Genomic DNA, 17218 nt, shown 5'->3' with positions numbered 1-17218 from the left:
TCCACTGGATCCAAGTCGAACTGGGTCTCCTGGGTCCAGCCACCAGCGGATCCTGAGGACTGATTACTTCCCCCTCATCAAGTGATTACTCCTTCTCTAATCCTTCCTCAGGTGTCAAAGCTGCTATAACCAAGTTTGCTGCAAGGTATGCCTTTTTTGGAGTTGAGGACATGCCTTGACCCTGTTTTTGATTACGTTGACACTGATCCTTTGGGAGCCATCTGCATCTTGGTCCCGGAAAGTTGGTGTCAGCTCTCAGATGGTTGATTCAGAGCCGAGATGATCTGATCTGTTCCTGCTCCTTTGAGCTTCAGCATTAGACTGCTTGTTTGTGAAGTCTACTTTGGATCTGAGCCAAGCAATTTCTCTTGTGAACTTCCCTTGAGGGTCTTTGGTTTCGGTGGTGAGGCTCACTGGATCTGCCTCAAGCTCTGCTTTCGAAAGAGTGCTCTCCAAGTCTAGAAAACAGGCTTCCCTCTCCAGTTTTGATCCATCCCACCCCTACAGGTTTTCCCCAGGTCCGGAGCCTGCTTATCTGCTTTTGGGACTGCCCACTGCCAAAAGCTTTGAGCCAGACTTCACTGAGGATCCCCTGTCACAGAACATCCAACTGAGGAGGCATATAGGGAGCACAAGTGTAAAAGGAGACATGTTGATCCCTCCCCCACAAAGAATAGGCGCTGTAAGACACTGATGTCAATGAAGAGGAAAGTTTCACAAGATCTCCCTTTGAGGATGGTACATTTGGGAGAAATACTATAACTGCTCAAACAGGTAAGGGGGTGGTCCACTGAAACACCTTCTCAAGAGAAGTTCAGCATTCCTTGAGGCTTTCGATTCTGACCTGTCTGCTTCTTCCTTGGTTCCTTCTGCTGATGAGATTGTGGACCTTGTCTCCTAATGGAAGTGGAAGAAGCCAGGCATTCCTGAACCCATCCATTGTAAGCCAGACAAATTTCTCATATCTCCAAAGTTCATTCCTCTTGGAGCAGGGGTCCTGCTGTAGATTCAATGGTTGTGGTGGCAGCAGCAGCTACTAAAAAGGCACTGCCAGAAAAGAGTCCACTGTCCCATCCACCTAACCAGGAATCTTGTGCATTGTATAGATTTGGTAAGCAAGTATTCACTTCATCAATCTTTTCCATGAGAGTATTGAATTACTTGGCATATCACCCATTTTGAGAGAGATTTGACCAAGAAGATCTCCAAGTCTTTCTTGGGGGGGGGGGCCCTTATCTGCGTAAGACAAAGAAAATCTGTTGACTTGAAGTTGGCTACCCTACAATCCTTATCCAATGCCTCTATGAGCTTTATTTCTAATGCCATTGAAGGTGCTTTTAGAGCAGTGGGCACCACCATCAGCATTTGGAGACTTGCCTGGATGAGGTTTTATCATTTTGCAGAAATCTTTAAGTTATCCTTTAATTCCCCTTATAATGGATTGATACTCTTCAGTCCAAATGTCAGAGAAATACTTTCTAGAAGTGAAGAGGATGGTAAGAGCCTTTCTTCCATGGGAATCAGATTTTCTACCTCTCAAAGATTTTTTTCACAAAATCAGAAAGGTGGAAAGAACATTTGGTTCTGTAAGTCCCAAGGGTTCACACTTGACACTTCTGGAGATAGAACCCTCTGGGGAAAGTGAGGGGGAGTAACTCTGGACAGTGCCCTCAAGGAAGTAGTAGTCCACAGAACCAGGGCTTCTGGGATCCCTTGTCCTCCGAAAGGTCCTTTCAGTGGTCCTGAATGTTTTCCCAACTGTTGCTCTTTGGAGGCATGGAGGGTGCTTATCCCTGCACCCAACAACCTGGTCATTCAAGACATATGGGTGCAACAGATAATAACTAGAGATTAGAGAGAGGCTATTTCACTCCCTTTATTTTTCTCTCCATGCCCACAGATTCACTTCCTAATGTGCCACTCCCTCAAAGGAAGCAGCCTCTACAGAAGTAAGGAAGCTTTTAAACAATTGAGTCATCCAAGAGGTCCCACCAGACTAGAAAGGATCCAGAATTTACTCAAGATTCCTGGGACCTAAGGCCAATTCTGGACCTAAACAATCTTAACAAATTTGTAAAGCAAACAAAATTTTGTATGGTCACTGTTCAGTCCGGTCTGCCTTTGCTAATTGAGATCAACTGGATATGCTTGATCAACCTCCAGGGCACCTATCACCACATAAAGATGGACAGATGTTCCAGGAGGTTCCTTCATTTCAGGCTGGAAGCCAGTCAGTTCCAGGTCAGAGACCTGCTCTTTTGACCCTTTAGGTGTGATATCTATCCAGATGGACGGCATGTCTGTGCTTTGGTACATCAACAAACAGGGAGGAATTTGATCTGATCACTCGTTTTGAGGGTGTATGGTAAAGGGCAATGTCTTCTCACCACTTTCTGATAGCAGTGCACATCCCACTGTTCTACTGAACAGATTGAGCAGGTCCTTCTTTCTTCCTCACGAGTGGTCCCGCAATCTAATTAGCAGAATATGAATATATATATATATATATATATATATATATATATATATATATATATATATATATATATATTCACGACCTTGCTGTGGCCTGTTTTCCTGCATTTGCTGTTGTGGGTAGATATCCCCCGGGAGAGGGAATCCCTGACGGATATTCTGTTCTGCAGTTGGCCCCCTTCCTTCACTCCATTATGCCTTCCCCTTTATTTACCTAAATTCCTTCTGAAAGGTTTGGGGAGGAAGACCACAGTCATCATCATAGCTATCTGCTGGCCTTGAAAAATGTGGTTTCCCTTCCTCTGGTACACCCTCCCTGGGTACTAGATTCAGCTCTGGACCTATTATCTCACCTGTCAAGTTTTCCTCACCAGACATTTAGTCCCTCAAGTTGACTGCATGATTTCTTCAATTCTAATGATTGCTAGATAATCCAGGCTTTCTTCACCAGTCATCCACATATTGACCTCTTCTCAGAAGCCCTTTATGGGAGGTCTGTAAAATATGTAGGATAGATTCTTATTCTGGGCTTCCAGTACTATCTTCCAGTAATTTTGAATTTTCTGGCCTCCCTTTTTTAAAATCGAGCCAGTTATTCCACTTTTAAAGTACAATTGGCTGCTGTTTCCGCTTTCCATACCTGAGAATTTCACATCCCTATTTCATCCATCAGACTGTCTAAAGCTTTCCTCAGAGGAATTTTCTTCCTTCACCCCTCTGCTGAGGGATCCAGCTGCCCCCTAGAGATATTACGGTCTTACTGCAGGCCTTGATGGGTCCTCCCTTTGAGTCTGCTGCCAAAGTTGATTTGAAGTTTTTGTCATGGAAAACTTTATAGTGGCCGTCACCTCTGCCTGTAGATTTTCTGAGCTCCACGCATTACCTTCAAAACCTTCCTACCTGATTTTTCACAAAGGCCAGGGTATCCTTGAGAACTAATCCATCTTTCCACCGCAGGGTGGCTCCTGAATCGTCGATCAATCTTCCAGAGTTCTTTCCAAATTGTTATAACATGAGTGAATACAAGTTACATTTGGTGGACGTACACCGCCAACTGCATTTTTACTTGCATCAAACCAGAACAATCAGAAAGACTGGCCAGTTAATTCTCTCTTATTCTGTCAAGATGGAAAGGGAGTATCTAAAATACCGCTATCCAGTTGACTTTCTGAATGCATCTCTCATGTGTACAGAGGGAGAGGCTTGCTACTATCCATGTTTCCAAGGGCTTATTCATCTAGATCTGTGGTGTCTTTGACAGGTTTCTGTCCAGAGTACTTATTGATGACATATGTCCTGCAGCTACTTGGTCCAAGGTCCATGCATTCATTTCAAACTACAGATTTCGACATACATTCAAGGTAAAGAGCCTCCTTTCAGTTTTGTGCTCTGGAATATCCTTCCATGAGACCTCCCTATTGTTACAGTAGGTGAGAACTCTGTCCCATCTGTTAAGGAACAGACTGATGAAAGAGGTATCGGATATGAAAGATATGTACTTACCATGACAGTAGATGTGTGTTGTCTGCTTCTGTCCTTCCTCAACCTCCTGCCCTCCTTCCCCATCATTGCTTCTTTTCCAGATTCATTCTATTCACTCTTGGGGTGACCTGGCTGACCTAACCCTAGTTACCGTAGGGTTGTATTGCAAGCCTACAACTAGCAGCTTTTTTCTTTTCCTCTGCACTGTGATGTGTGTTTTCTAAAGTCTTTTAGTATTCCTGGGGTTAGTTTTCTGTTTTCTTGTATTACAGGCAAAGTCAGTCTGAGGTAATATGCTCGCCACAAAATGATTGTGGGTAAGGAGAGGAGCCTGAGCAGCAGATCCAAAACTTGTGTGGCTGAAGTCAGATTCAACTCAGACCCAAAGATCCACCCATTGAGGTAGTACAGAAGCAGACGTCACAGATCTATTGTTATGGTAAGTACTTAACTTTCATTTATTCCCACTACAGCAAAACTGTTCCAGGTAGGGTGAAGGCACGCACTACCAGGACCTTAACTTTATGTATGGCTTTTTAGAAAAGGCTGGACTCTCTAGACAGCAGCTTGGTCCTCCGTGCATACTTTTATAAAGTACTATGAACTAAATTATTTATCCAGGTTTTGCTAGGACATTCTTCAGAGGTTCCTGGACCCTTCCCCTTCCACCTTCCAGTTGTCCTAAGTCATGGCAATCTGCCCACGTCTTGGGCTACAGCAACAGTGATCAATATGAAGAAACATAGTACAAGTTGTGTAAGTAAATTTATCATAACAGTAGATGTTTGAAAGCTAACTGCTGCAGCAGTCACTGTCTAAATACCCTTTGTATTTTGGTGTGTTTTTATGCCAGTGTGTGGACCCTGTATCTTTGTTTTCCTAGAATTGCTCTCTCAGGGATTAGCCTGTGTCAGCTGGCCTGAAAACTCTGAAGGGCTTGGCTCCCAAACAGCTGACTTACAGTCTGGGCACATGGAGTGTGCCCTGAAATGTTGGAAGCCGGACAGCTCTTATATTCTATACTGGGTATAACCCATATAGATTAGGCTACTACAACAGTAATCATTCAAACATCTGCTATTACGGTAAGTTTACTTACCCAACCATGCTTTGCTCTTCATTGGTGTTTGTACTTTTTGCTGTATGCTGAGATCAGTTGTGTTTGGCTGCATGAGTGCACCACTACTGTAGTTGTAGGTGTGTAGTGGATGCTGTGTACAAGTGAAGCTTTCCCCAAGTTTTTACTGCAAAAATCCTGCTTTGATAATCATGAGGTGGGTGATTGTAGTCTGTTCCTAGCTGTACATGTTACACAGACGTACTGGGACTTGTTACCAGCCGTGCAAAATTGTGCATTGCTTTTTTCTACATATCAAGTGTGACCACATATCGCCCCCCCCCCCCCAAGTTCCTATAAAAATAAAATAACACTAGTCAGCATGGAGAAACAGCTGATTGAATTTCCTTTCATTACTAGTCTTCTGGCACTTGATAACTTTAGACAGTGTAAGAACTGCCTCAAGCTTACTGAAAATGAAGTCTTGCGTAACATAACGTATTCTGTCTGTGAGAAGTACAAATGCATAGCTAACTTGGAGGCAGCCCTTTCAAAATCTTATGCATGTGTTGAGCATTACACTTTTTTTTACCTCCACCTTCATGAATGCAACATCCTCCTCATCATACTGACAACACTAAACTGGTATACGGTGATGCCATAAAAAGCACAACCAAAGTTGTAACTTTTGAGAGTAGGCATCAACAAAAAAGCCAAATACATCTTCTACATGACCCCTTCATCCGCATGTCACCATCAACATGACACCTAAGTGTCTAATACGTATAAGTCAACATTTGGAAACATCCTAGTAATGTTACTGACTGTATGCTCAATAGGCTGAACAAGGACAGGTTTACACTTAACTGCTGCCTCCTGACCTAGGATTGCTGATATATCAAGAACCCTCATGGCCCTCTCCATCAGCGAGTGCAATTACGACATGATTGTAGTGCACATGGGAATGAATAGTTTGACACAAAAAAATATGAAAGACGTGTATAAGGACTTGGAACTTGCTACACAAGCTGCAGTCAGGGGTATGAATTTGATTTTGAGTGATATCTTACCATCACTGAAAATAATGCATATATTCAAGGAGAAGATAACTGGATACAGTAGCTGGCTAAGTAGATGGTATCATTCCTGTAGCAATCTAGTGCATCTCTTCCCTGGATAAAATGGTTGACAGTTCTACTTGCTTTACAAGGGATGGTCTAGACCACTCATTCAAGGGTTTCTGCCTACTGTCCAAAACCTTTGCTACTCCCATTGTGCATCTTTTAGCAGAGTTCATCTGCTTAACATCCCTACCTAACAAACAAATCAAATCACATACTGGACAACATCAATGTGGCCTTTCTCAGTGCCAGGTGTCTGAAAAATAAATGACCCTTTCTATAGACACTCGTGCACCTTGAACGTGTCCACGTTGTGTAGTAACCAGGACATGTTTTAAGTGCAATTAGAACACTCCCTCCATCCTAGGATTCTGTGGCTGTCACTTCATTAAGCCCGCCTGGTAACTGCGGAAGGGTCTTGGCATTCATCAGAGGTATTATCCCTTCCAGATTAGTACCCAGAGCCTCCCCTAATGAGTTCCTGGAATTTCAGCTCTCACTAGATAAGTCAGAATTTCCATGTTCCCACAACACAAAGAAAATTTCTTGAAAGTCCTTGAAAGTATCCCTATAAGAAATGGATCTTTAGATCTCATTGACATAAACTATTCCTCCATATACTGGGGTATTTATACTCATGATATTGGGTATACATAGTAAATCTTAAATCGGGTAAATGTGAATTACATTGATCAAATTCTCCATAAAACCCTCTGGGATGGTAATATTCTGGACCCTAGTTGTCCCAACCTCAGCTCTGGCATGTTCTTAGAACATCCATACTCCTGGTGATCAACCAACCTTTTTTAGAGACTTAAGAAATGCAAACCTTTTTACCTTGTACAAAAAAAAATCTCCATATTTCACTCATGCAAACCCCATAGTTGACTTGGGATATGCAGTCACCTAAACCAGGATGTATGTGCTTACTGAAGATGCATGCATCAACAGTGCAGTCCCTGTCACAGTACACTGGTAAATTCAACAACAAACCACCAGTGAATATAAACTTTACAACAGAAAAAAACCTGCTTAGATTACCTTGTAAAGCCAGAACCCCCTCAACACGAAGAGAGCATTAAAAACCTCACCAACAAAACTGAAGGTGGCTATTGAGACCAACAAAGCTTAACATGAGCTTAGACTAGCTTTTGAGGCTACCAAAAATATTACTTTTATTGGTCCATACAATAAACAGTGTCAAGCATGCATCTCTCAACTATCTAGATTTTCGCCTCATTTTTTTGGTCTGTTCATAAAACGTGTGGTTTTCTGAAAAATCATTCCAGATTGAAGCCATTAAATATTGACAAACATGTCGGGTAGAGTTGAGATCCTTAAGAAAATGCATGCTAATGCAATGTTATTCTAATAATTTTCTAAATTTATAAAATCAATAAATGTGTAAATGTGTTCCTGGATTTTGTGCCTTTGTCCCCCATTATTTTTGGCTTTGTCCAGATTTCTTGCAGTAAGTTTGAGAGGTGTGGTCAAGCATGCTCTCTCTGATCCTATCCGTAAGGAGTTCAACCTAAGCTTTCTACAGGCTATATCCCAAACTTTTGGCATGCTGCACTGGTGATGTCTTTCCATAATTGTGGCCCCATCTCTGACCCTAGTAACTGCAGACTCTCTAGCCTTATGAGTCTTGTTTGTAATGAGTCTGGTCTGTAAAAGCATCAAGTGCATCATCACTGACTGACTGACTTCATAAATCATATCATTAAATATTTTATCAGGTTTGACCTGTACCAATTTGGATCTGTTAAACGCAGGCCATGCCTGTTTAATCCTTCATGATGGGATTGTAAATAAGCTTATGGTCTTAATCACTGCATCAGTAACATCTTTATATATTGAGACATTTCTCAGGAACTAGGGCATCCAGGTCAGTGGCTCTATCTTCTTTGATCACAGTATAACAGACATGGTTTGAAAAGCCTTATATATCTCACAACTAATCAAGGGCTTCTTTTCTAAAACTGTTGAAGTTGTTTTCCCATACTCTTTCCTGGTCAGACCCATTATAAATTAAAGCTCACCTTTTGACATGTGTCTCACTAAACATCAACAAAACACAAAACACCACAATGGTTCTTAAACCAAAAGGATTTCTGGCCTCAAAAATCTTAGTTATCTGGAGAGGGTGTAATTACTGTCCCTGTAAACTGTGTGTTATAGGCTCCTGAGGGAAGACCTGTGCCTTGCTTTTACTGTTCCTGATGGGATTGTGTTATCCACGGCCTTCTTTTTATTGATAATGCATGTACTATGTCCTACACATGGACAAGAGGCCTCCGTCTTTGCTTGATGTAATAAAACTAAACAGAGGGATAGGTTCATCACCCTGCACTTTTGCTTGCTCTGAAATAGACTCCCCTGTCGACCTTCAGACATAGTCTAGACAATTGAATACGTGCCCTAAAATACTCTCCGTGTCTTGCAGTCTTTGAAAATGTTGGTAGAACCCCAAGGTGTGTTTTGTCTAGGCGCACATGGCCTCTGGTCATCCAGTCTTGTATTTCCAAAGATTAGTATGATTCCCATGAAAGAAGAACTGGACAAAGTAGGCATGAATGACAAAGGAAAAATGATGTTTCAGATGTCATGGCCACAGATGTAACACACAAAATTATAAGTGAAAGCAGTAGAAAACAGTGTTGAAACAGACTCTGTGCACAAAGTGCACAGTGATGGTGGGGTAGATACATTGACTGGGGGCAGTGCTGAGTGTTTTAGCATACTAAGTCTTGCATCCCTAATTTTCTACACTGTTGGACCAAATGGATGGCCAGACAGCTCATCTTTCCTTAGTTGCCAGCTTCATAGCACTTTGTATACTCAAGCAGTATAGCAAGTGCCTGATGCTCATGGATAATGAACTACTACTACTTGTGCCATCTCAAACTATCTATGGGAGTTACAAATATTTAACTAAGATGGATCTACCACTGTCACAAAAAACATAGCCTATGAGCACTGCACACCCTTGCAGCACGCTGAACAAATACATGAAAAATTATATGCTGATTCTATTAAAAAAAAAACTCCTTGCCTAAGCCTCCAAGGTCTAACAAGACTAAAACCACAACATGTAAGGGGAAAAACTCACCCCAAATGAAGCGCACTTATATCCTCTACTAATAAAAACATACTGGAAATTGGTATCTCCATAGTAAGACACAGACTTTGCTTTCACAAGGCTGGACAAAAATTGGGTGATGGTGAGTTGTCTTTCTGCTGCCAAGTTGTCTGATGTCTCACAGGCCCTTAGAACCTTCCAGAAGAACAAGTATGAGTATGACTTGGTGGTAGTCCGAGTAGGTGCAAATGTTGTGGCAGATACAACCCTAAGGGATTTGCAGGCAGACATTACTTATCCATATATGTCACAAATACAGGAAAGACTCTGATGTTGAGCAGAACCCTACCTTCACCAAAAATGATGCTGAGGTACATGAAAAACGTGATTGATTTCTGCAGCTGGATGAATAAGTGGTGTCATTTGAGGAGAATCCAGTATGTGTCATCAGGATAACTGCTGCATAACCCTACCTTTTTTGTCAAGACAGCTTCCAGCCCTCAATCCAGGGCTTCTATATAATGACTAAAACCTTTGCTGCTCCCACAGTGCCTTTTTTAGGCATAATCCAGCTGATGGATCTTCCAACCTAAAAACATAAATAAAGCAATGGACAATGTCAATGTGGGGACTGCTCAGCGCTAGGAGTTTAAATAAATTGTCTGACCTTGAAGCCCTGCTGCATTTGAAGCACATTCACATTTGTTTTATTACTGATATCAAAAATGTGGAACACATCCCTGTACTTGGTTTTAGACCCAGTGGGAACTGCGATGGAGTGTCTATATTCATTAAAGGCCATATTGCATCAAGGCGGATTAGCAGAGAGACACAAACTGAACGAACTGAGATTGAACTCCCTCTAAATAAAATCCCGTATCAGATTGTAGCATGTTACTTGCCCCCCCCCCGCCAATCATGTCCATTTCTTAACTCATTCACTCTAATGGAGCTCAGGATATTTGCACTGCAACTTCCAATGGGTGGAGCCTAAGCGTTTTGACAGAATCAATATATGTCCTCACATTTCAAACAAATGCTTATATCTCTGGAACCATAGGGGTTATTAAAGAAGTATAAATGGCAAACTCTTCAGCGCAAACTATTTTTTATAGTGGTAGTATTCTTTGGTTCTAGGTCTTAAAACAAATTTTATAAGTCACAGTAAACACTGTGCTATGTTTGTAATATTTTGAAAACAATTTACAATATCTCAACCACTCAAGTTGCACACATACTGTCAGCAGCATTTATACAGCTAGCTGAGAGCTTTCATATGAGGCTAAGGAGTTATGTCTGTGTTACTTGGTTGTTGAGATATTTAGAAAAATATGAAAATTATACCTATATAAATTAATATCATAAAAACAACAATTCATATCAATGTACCTGCACTAGACAGAGGTCAATTATTAATGTAGTTGAGTTTGCCATTGTGTAAGCTTTAAGATGAACTCTCTTAAAACAGTGTATGTAGCATAGTTTTGGAATTATTGATGCAAGTATGAACAAGCAATATTTGATACCTAGAGGCATCAGTAGGAGGTAACTGCAAGTGCACCTGGAGGTGCCACTCGGATGTAAATACATTGGATGAACCATGAAAACATAAAAAACTCCATCATCCTGGGTGACTTTAACTACCTGTCAACAGACCAGGAGACTTTCTCAAATGTAGGCTGTATCCAAAGATTCCTTGACCTTATAAACAAGAATCCCCTGGATCAAATAGTCAAAGGGCCTACAAGAGGACAAACTTTGTTCTTGACCTTGTTTTTAAAATATAGCATCTGTATGTACTATCCCAGTATTATTCCGTTCCCCAGTGAAGTCTGACCACAAATTAGTAACCTTTTCCTTCAGAATCCCTAAACCAGCAGATTTTAATATCACAGTATTCAAATGTACCAATTTCCTGTCATTCTACAAGTATAACTGTAACCTCTAAAATGTTGGTATGGCTAGTAGTTTATTTCAAAACATTATGAAATAATACCCAACATTGCTCTGAACTCATTCATAATGGCACAACTTACTCTGATCCACTGGATAGTGCAGCTATGTTAGCAAACTAATTCAGTGCTAATATAGCACTGAGTTTGTTTGGTAATATAGCTGGGATATTAGCAAACAAATTTAGTGCCGACTTCACCCCAGAGACATTTATACATAACCCACATATACCCAAGGATCTAAAATCACCTATTATCACACAAGAATACTTGTTAAAGCTACCATCCAAAACAACATACATCTTGAATGTGACCTGATAACATACCAGACTACCTGCTGGGCGGCACTAAATATGCACTGACGGACGAGATCTGAGCTTATCCACCAGCTTTGACCCCAACATTTGGCAAATAGCAGCTGTGATACCAGGTTAAAAGGGCAGCCTTGCCTTGTATCCCAGGAATTACAGACCCATCAGCCTGATGAACCCCATCTGCAAGTTCATGGAATGCGTAATAACAGACCTAATAAACTGCCATATAAAAAAATCTTGTAATACTTGACCCACAGCAGATTGGCTTTGTTAAGGGTAAATCATATCTAATGAATTTGGTGAACATTTTTGAGGAGGTAGCAAAAGTCGTGGACAGTGGTTACTTTGTCCATACAGCATTTCTTACCCTTGCCAAGGAATTTGATATCATACCACATGCCAATGTTATCAGCAAGCTAAATGCACTCCAAACTGATCTGTGTTTAGTTAAATGGATAGTTATTGGGTGAGGGAAAGAACCACATTGTGAGGTTGGCAGGCATGTCCTCAGAGAGCATTAAGGTAATCATTGGAGCCCCCCCCCCCAAAAAAAAAAGTGCTGAATTTTAATCGGTGAAGATATACTCAGCCAAGATCAAGAAATAGCTTGTAGATCAATTGATACACTAAGAGCCTATCTGTAATTTCATTGCAGCTGTCAGAGTATGCTTGTGAACAGTGTACCATTTATCATAACTCTTACTTCTCCAGTGTACAATTGACTTCTTGACTTTCCTTAGATCCTTTGTAGAGAAAGTTCTGCTTTGTGTTCGCTTACTACTGGCTTGTTTTCTGTCTTCATGTGTCACTGACTGATGCATTGTTTTTCTTCTCTAGATCTGCTAGTGGAGCACCTTAAAGAAATTCGAGCTCTGAGACAACATTTAGAAGAGTCCATCAGAACTAATGAAAAATTACATCAGCAGCTTGAACAGCGAGTAAGAGAAGCCGAAAGTGACCCAGGTAAGCCACAGTCTAGTACGTTCCTGTGTGAATTCATGCATTTATGTTAATATATAGTTGTATTATATTATTTGTGAAACACAAAGTAAAAATGGATGTAATTTGACACATTGGCTGAGCATAATTCTTCTCTGGATACCATGTACACAACAATGTACCTTCCAGATGTTTTTTTTTTGTTTTTTGGGTGTTGCCCCACAAATTCCATTTATATCTATGAAAGTTGCGCCTCTCCTTTTCTAAAGATCCACCTGTAATTCTTGTATCCCCTTTTCAATATTCGGTACTCCCATAGCAGGTGATTTAGATTTTGATTTCTGTTTTTGAATAATTGCTTTTATGGCTGCTAGTATCATTAAACCTAGTAAGGTTTTTCCTATGCCTAGTCAATTCAGATTCTATATCACAACTCAAAAGAATACTTTCCTTCGTTACTAACAGTTCTCCCAACATTTATGTTAAAATGCTCTCTGGAAATTTTTAACATCAGCCAGCTCCATTACATTCCCAAAAATCATGTTCCCAGTTTCCTCTCGCTATCACATCACATGTCCAATATTCACTGTCTACATGGAAAAATCCTCTGAAGTTTACTTGGGGGTCTAAAAATATCTATGCATACATTTCCATGCAAAGTCCTAAACCTTCTGGACTTTGTTTACTTGGTAGCTGTACAGATTGCCTCCCATTGTTCCATTGTAATTTGTCTTTCTGTTCTCTTTTCCTAGATTTTATAACATCATCTGATTGTTTCTTATAGTTATTGTGCAATATTTTATACACTCTTCTAATTATTCCTTTTTAACAGCATCTTCTGTTGTAGACTCAAATTAAAAATCTACCAAAGCTGATATTTCATGTAGCACTTCTCTCTCTTCCTTACCTGTCCTCCATCAATCCCTAACAGAGAAAGCAGTCTGTATCCTGCAGTACAGATTCTTGCTTAGCTTCATCCCACTCTTTTACCTTTCTCTCCCATGCTATTTACCTTGGTTCCTTTACATATTTCTTCCAGTGAATCCCTTGCCTGTTTTGTATCTCCCTACTTGCAAACATCCTTTTTGGTAAAATCTCCTTTCTCCATTCCAGTGCTGGTTTACATCATTGAATAACTTTATAAAGGTTAATGTTCTGTATGTTTTTTTGCTGTTTTTCTTTTCTTAACTTGAATCAAAACTCCTCGACTCTCTCTTTGTGTACTGAACTACCACCACCACCACCATTTCCTCCTGATTCTTTTCCACTCTGATTTACAGCCTCCTGTTTGAGTCATACTTATCATCATTAAGTACATAGTTTGAGTACTCCCTTCAAATCAGGTAATCCTAAACCACTTCGTTCTGTGGGGTGAATCAGCTTTACCCCATTAACTGCTGCCCTCTTCTCATCCCAAATACATTCTACCTCTTTAATTGTCATTTATACTTTCTCCTCTGGTTGATAAAAATGATTTATGGTGCTAGAATGTTGTTTCATTAGCAGGCAATGCCACAAAGAATAAATAAAATCCCTCTTATTGAATCCCAAATAAACTTTTTTGATGATATGCAAGTTGTCCTGCACCCACTATAGTGGGAAGACCACTCAGCTGATAACAGTGGGAAAAAGTGCAAAGTTAAGGGATTCATAAATTCATAAGCTGCTTTCAGAAATTTTCCTTTGACATATTACCTGCTTAACAAGTAACTGTCAAATACACGTTAGATTCCTGATAAAAATTTGCCTGACCTGTGTATAACTAACGGTAATAGTAATTTTCAGTGCTTGTATCTTACTATTTCCGTAATCAACTTGTAGTTTCTTAATATTTGTGTTATCTTATTTTTAGTCTGTTAATCACACTCCTATATAGTACTGTACAAGTATAAGTACTGCTGAATACATTTATGTGGGAGCATAGATTACTGCTGCAGCTTTTGATTTATCTTAGTTTATCTTGTGTTCCAAAGATTTGAGCTGTCTCAGTATCACAATCTCTGTTTCTGAAGTCATCATGTACAAAATAATATAATCTGCAAATAAGGCTTTTTTATTACAACACCAGTTAGTATCATTGAATTTATAAATCCCTTAATCTGATGTTGTCTTTTCCATCCATTCCTCTGTATATGGGGTCTTTGGTCTATCCCATCCTTGGCCATTTCAAATCTTAGGATCTGGTGTTCAGGCTCCTCCCCCTTCCCATAACCCCATACACAGAAAGAGCTACCTCCGTTCTCATTTGCTACTTTCAAGTGCTGATGGGTTTTGTGGTACTGAAGAATGGTTGAAGTTTCTTTGTGAGTCAGATAAGAAAAATCAAACCTTTATTACCTACTACCTTTTTCTCTGCTTGAGAAAATTTTCTCCAGTGTTGTCTTCTTCTCTACTCCCCAGTATTTTTTCCACGTTTGATAATTTTACAGATTGCAGTTAGTGTGTTAGTTCAAATTCTTTGTAGTGTGAATTTAAGTAGTTATTACAAACCTTAGTATGGTTATTGATATGAATACTATTTTTATTGTTATGGGGTCTTTAACATGTCTGACAAACCTTCAGGGTTTAAAAAGTGTTTGTATTGTCTTGGCTTCTCACACCTAGATGTAGCTTGTTCCATTTGTGAGACTTTGGCCAAATAGCACTTTTAGAGAGACGAAAGAAGCTAATGTTAATGGGTCTCATCCAGAGTTCACCTGGCATGTAGACTACATTGACAGCTGAGAAGACAGGGGCTTCATCTCCTTCCTCTGCTTCTTTCTCATCCAAAACAAAGGATAAGCCTAAACATTCTGACAAATCTAAATATTCAATGAAATGCTCTATGGATCCAACCACCTCATTGCCCCCAACCCCTAAGGTGGCTCAATCCTTGAATCCAATGCCTGCTTTGAATCCTATCATTATAGGCCCCATGACAACTCCTCAGTTCTTCCCGGAACCTGTCTCTCTGAAGCTCATATCTCCCATCCTCCAAGAAAGGCTTGCTTACTCCTCATACCTCCTCCTTTGTCTCTCAAGTCAGTTGAATCCTTCAGGAATCTCACCAAAGCAGATGTGTACGGAATGATCAACTGTTTCCTACGGACCCAGATCCAGTCAGAGTTGCTACTGGCTCCAGCCACCACTGGATCCGAAAGAATATTTTTCCCCGGCACCCAGTTATGGCTTTGTCTCTGATCCAGTCCCCTGTATTAGAGTCCCTGGGTCTGACGATAGCCCAGGGTAAATCTGCATCTGAGCTGAGAGTTCGTGTTTCCTCTGACTCCTGGAGCTGTAACATCAACATTGACTCCTGACGGGATGGGATTGGATCTGAAATCCTTAGATCCTTTCCTTCCTTTAAGGGCCACGGCGCTTGCCAGATTAGCTGCTACTGCCTAAGATCCTAGTTAGACAGCCTCCGGAGTCAAGCTTCCTCTTAGGGTGTCAGACCCAAAACACAAACTGTCCAGAGTAGTTGTGGGTTCTTTGTTCAAGGCGTTCAAGAGAGTACCCTCTGAACCGGGGGGAGGGATAGATCTTCTCTTTCTCAGTCTGTTCCAATCCTCCCCCAATAGGATCTACTAGGGCCTGCAGCCTGCTCTTCTTGTCCCATCAGGGCAGCCAGATGTTCTTCGTGTTTCACTGTTGCAATCATCGCATTTGAGTTATTTGCCTGCAGGTAGCCCTCAGCCAGGCTGAATATCAGAGTCTTCAGATTCCTGCGTCGGATGCCCTCTCTTCTTCCATGACATCAGGGGTATAAAACATGCAGCCAATGCCATTACATCAGTCTTTCTTGCCGTGCGGTGCCCGAAGCAGAAGCAGTTTGCAAGTGCCAGTCGGCCGACTCCTGAAATTTTCGTTTTCGAGTTTCAGACCCGAAGTCTTCAAAAAAGATAAGTAACCACGTTGGGGATCCTTTTTCTTGCTCCAACCAATGTCAGTAAAAGTTAACAATTGTATTACCTGTGAAAAGCAAATACCTCATAGAGATTTTCATTCATACTGCATCTCCTGTTTAGGCCCAGACCACGACGTCCCTCGCTGTCCGTTTTGTGACTTGTTCAATCCCCGAACTATTCGTCGTTGGGCTATTTTTGCAGCCAATTACTTTCATACTCTGTCTCAGTACTCCAAAGTGGCTTTGTTAAGCCATCCGAATACAGATCTTCCCAAAATACGTAAGGATAAAGACAGAGACAGACTGCATAGGTCCAAAACTGTTGACACTTCCGTTAAGCTAGTCGCCAGTCCGCTGGTACTCAGTGAGGCCCTTTCGCAGCCCCTGATGCACGCTACTTCAGATTCACAGGCCTCTACTGAGACCCATTTTGAGTCCGGTATGCCATGAGATGCTTCTTTAACTATGGAACCTACGGATGTCTCTACCTTGGATGGGTCCAGAGCCGCTGTGCAGGCACTGGCTTCTGAGGGTGTATTCATGCCTACAGACATTCATTTTAAACCAACACCATTGTTTCCATCTAGAAGTTCCGAATCCCTCAGGCCAAAAACTCGCACTATGCCTAGAAAACCAACGACCAAACCAAAGGCTCAGGCCCATATGCCTCAAAAAATGCTTAGAATGGCTGAAGACCTTATTACCCTAATTAGGGGAAATCAGCCTTCCCCCTCTAAAAGACCTAGAACTGAATTTCTTTCTGATTCTTCTGATCAGGAATCTGATATTTCTGCTCCTTCTGATTATCAGGATTTCGTCTTATCTACCTATGAGGATTCTGATGCAGAGGATTCCATTCCCTCTGCTTCCCCTCCAGAAGATTTGTCTTTCAGTGAAACCTTGCATACTC

At 41.0% G+C, this 17218-nt stretch overlaps 1 protein-coding gene across 5 annotated transcripts in view; it reads left to right on the top strand.

The window, feature by feature from the left end:
* The window catches only part of LOC122791042 (myomegalin-like), a 3200315-nt gene that overhangs the window by 2739094 nt on the left and 444003 nt on the right, over positions 1-17218 (top strand). For all 5 annotated transcript variants that reach the window (XM_044058817.1, XM_044058818.1, XM_044058820.1 and 2 more), the window contains one exon: positions 12321-12446. In XM_044058817.1, the coding sequence (XP_043914752.1) occupies positions 12321-12446 (126 nt within the window). The remainder of the gene's footprint in view (positions 1-12320; positions 12447-17218) is intronic.

This window comes from Protopterus annectens, chromosome 16.part0 (genome assembly GCF_019279795.1).
Source record: "Protopterus annectens isolate FY-2018-M chromosome 16.part0, PAN1.0, whole genome shotgun sequence".
NCBI classification, from domain to species: Eukaryota; Metazoa; Chordata; order Ceratodontiformes; family Protopteridae; genus Protopterus; species Protopterus annectens.
The sequence above is the reverse complement of the archived record's forward strand: the minus strand, read 5'-3'. Positions and strand labels throughout refer to the sequence as shown.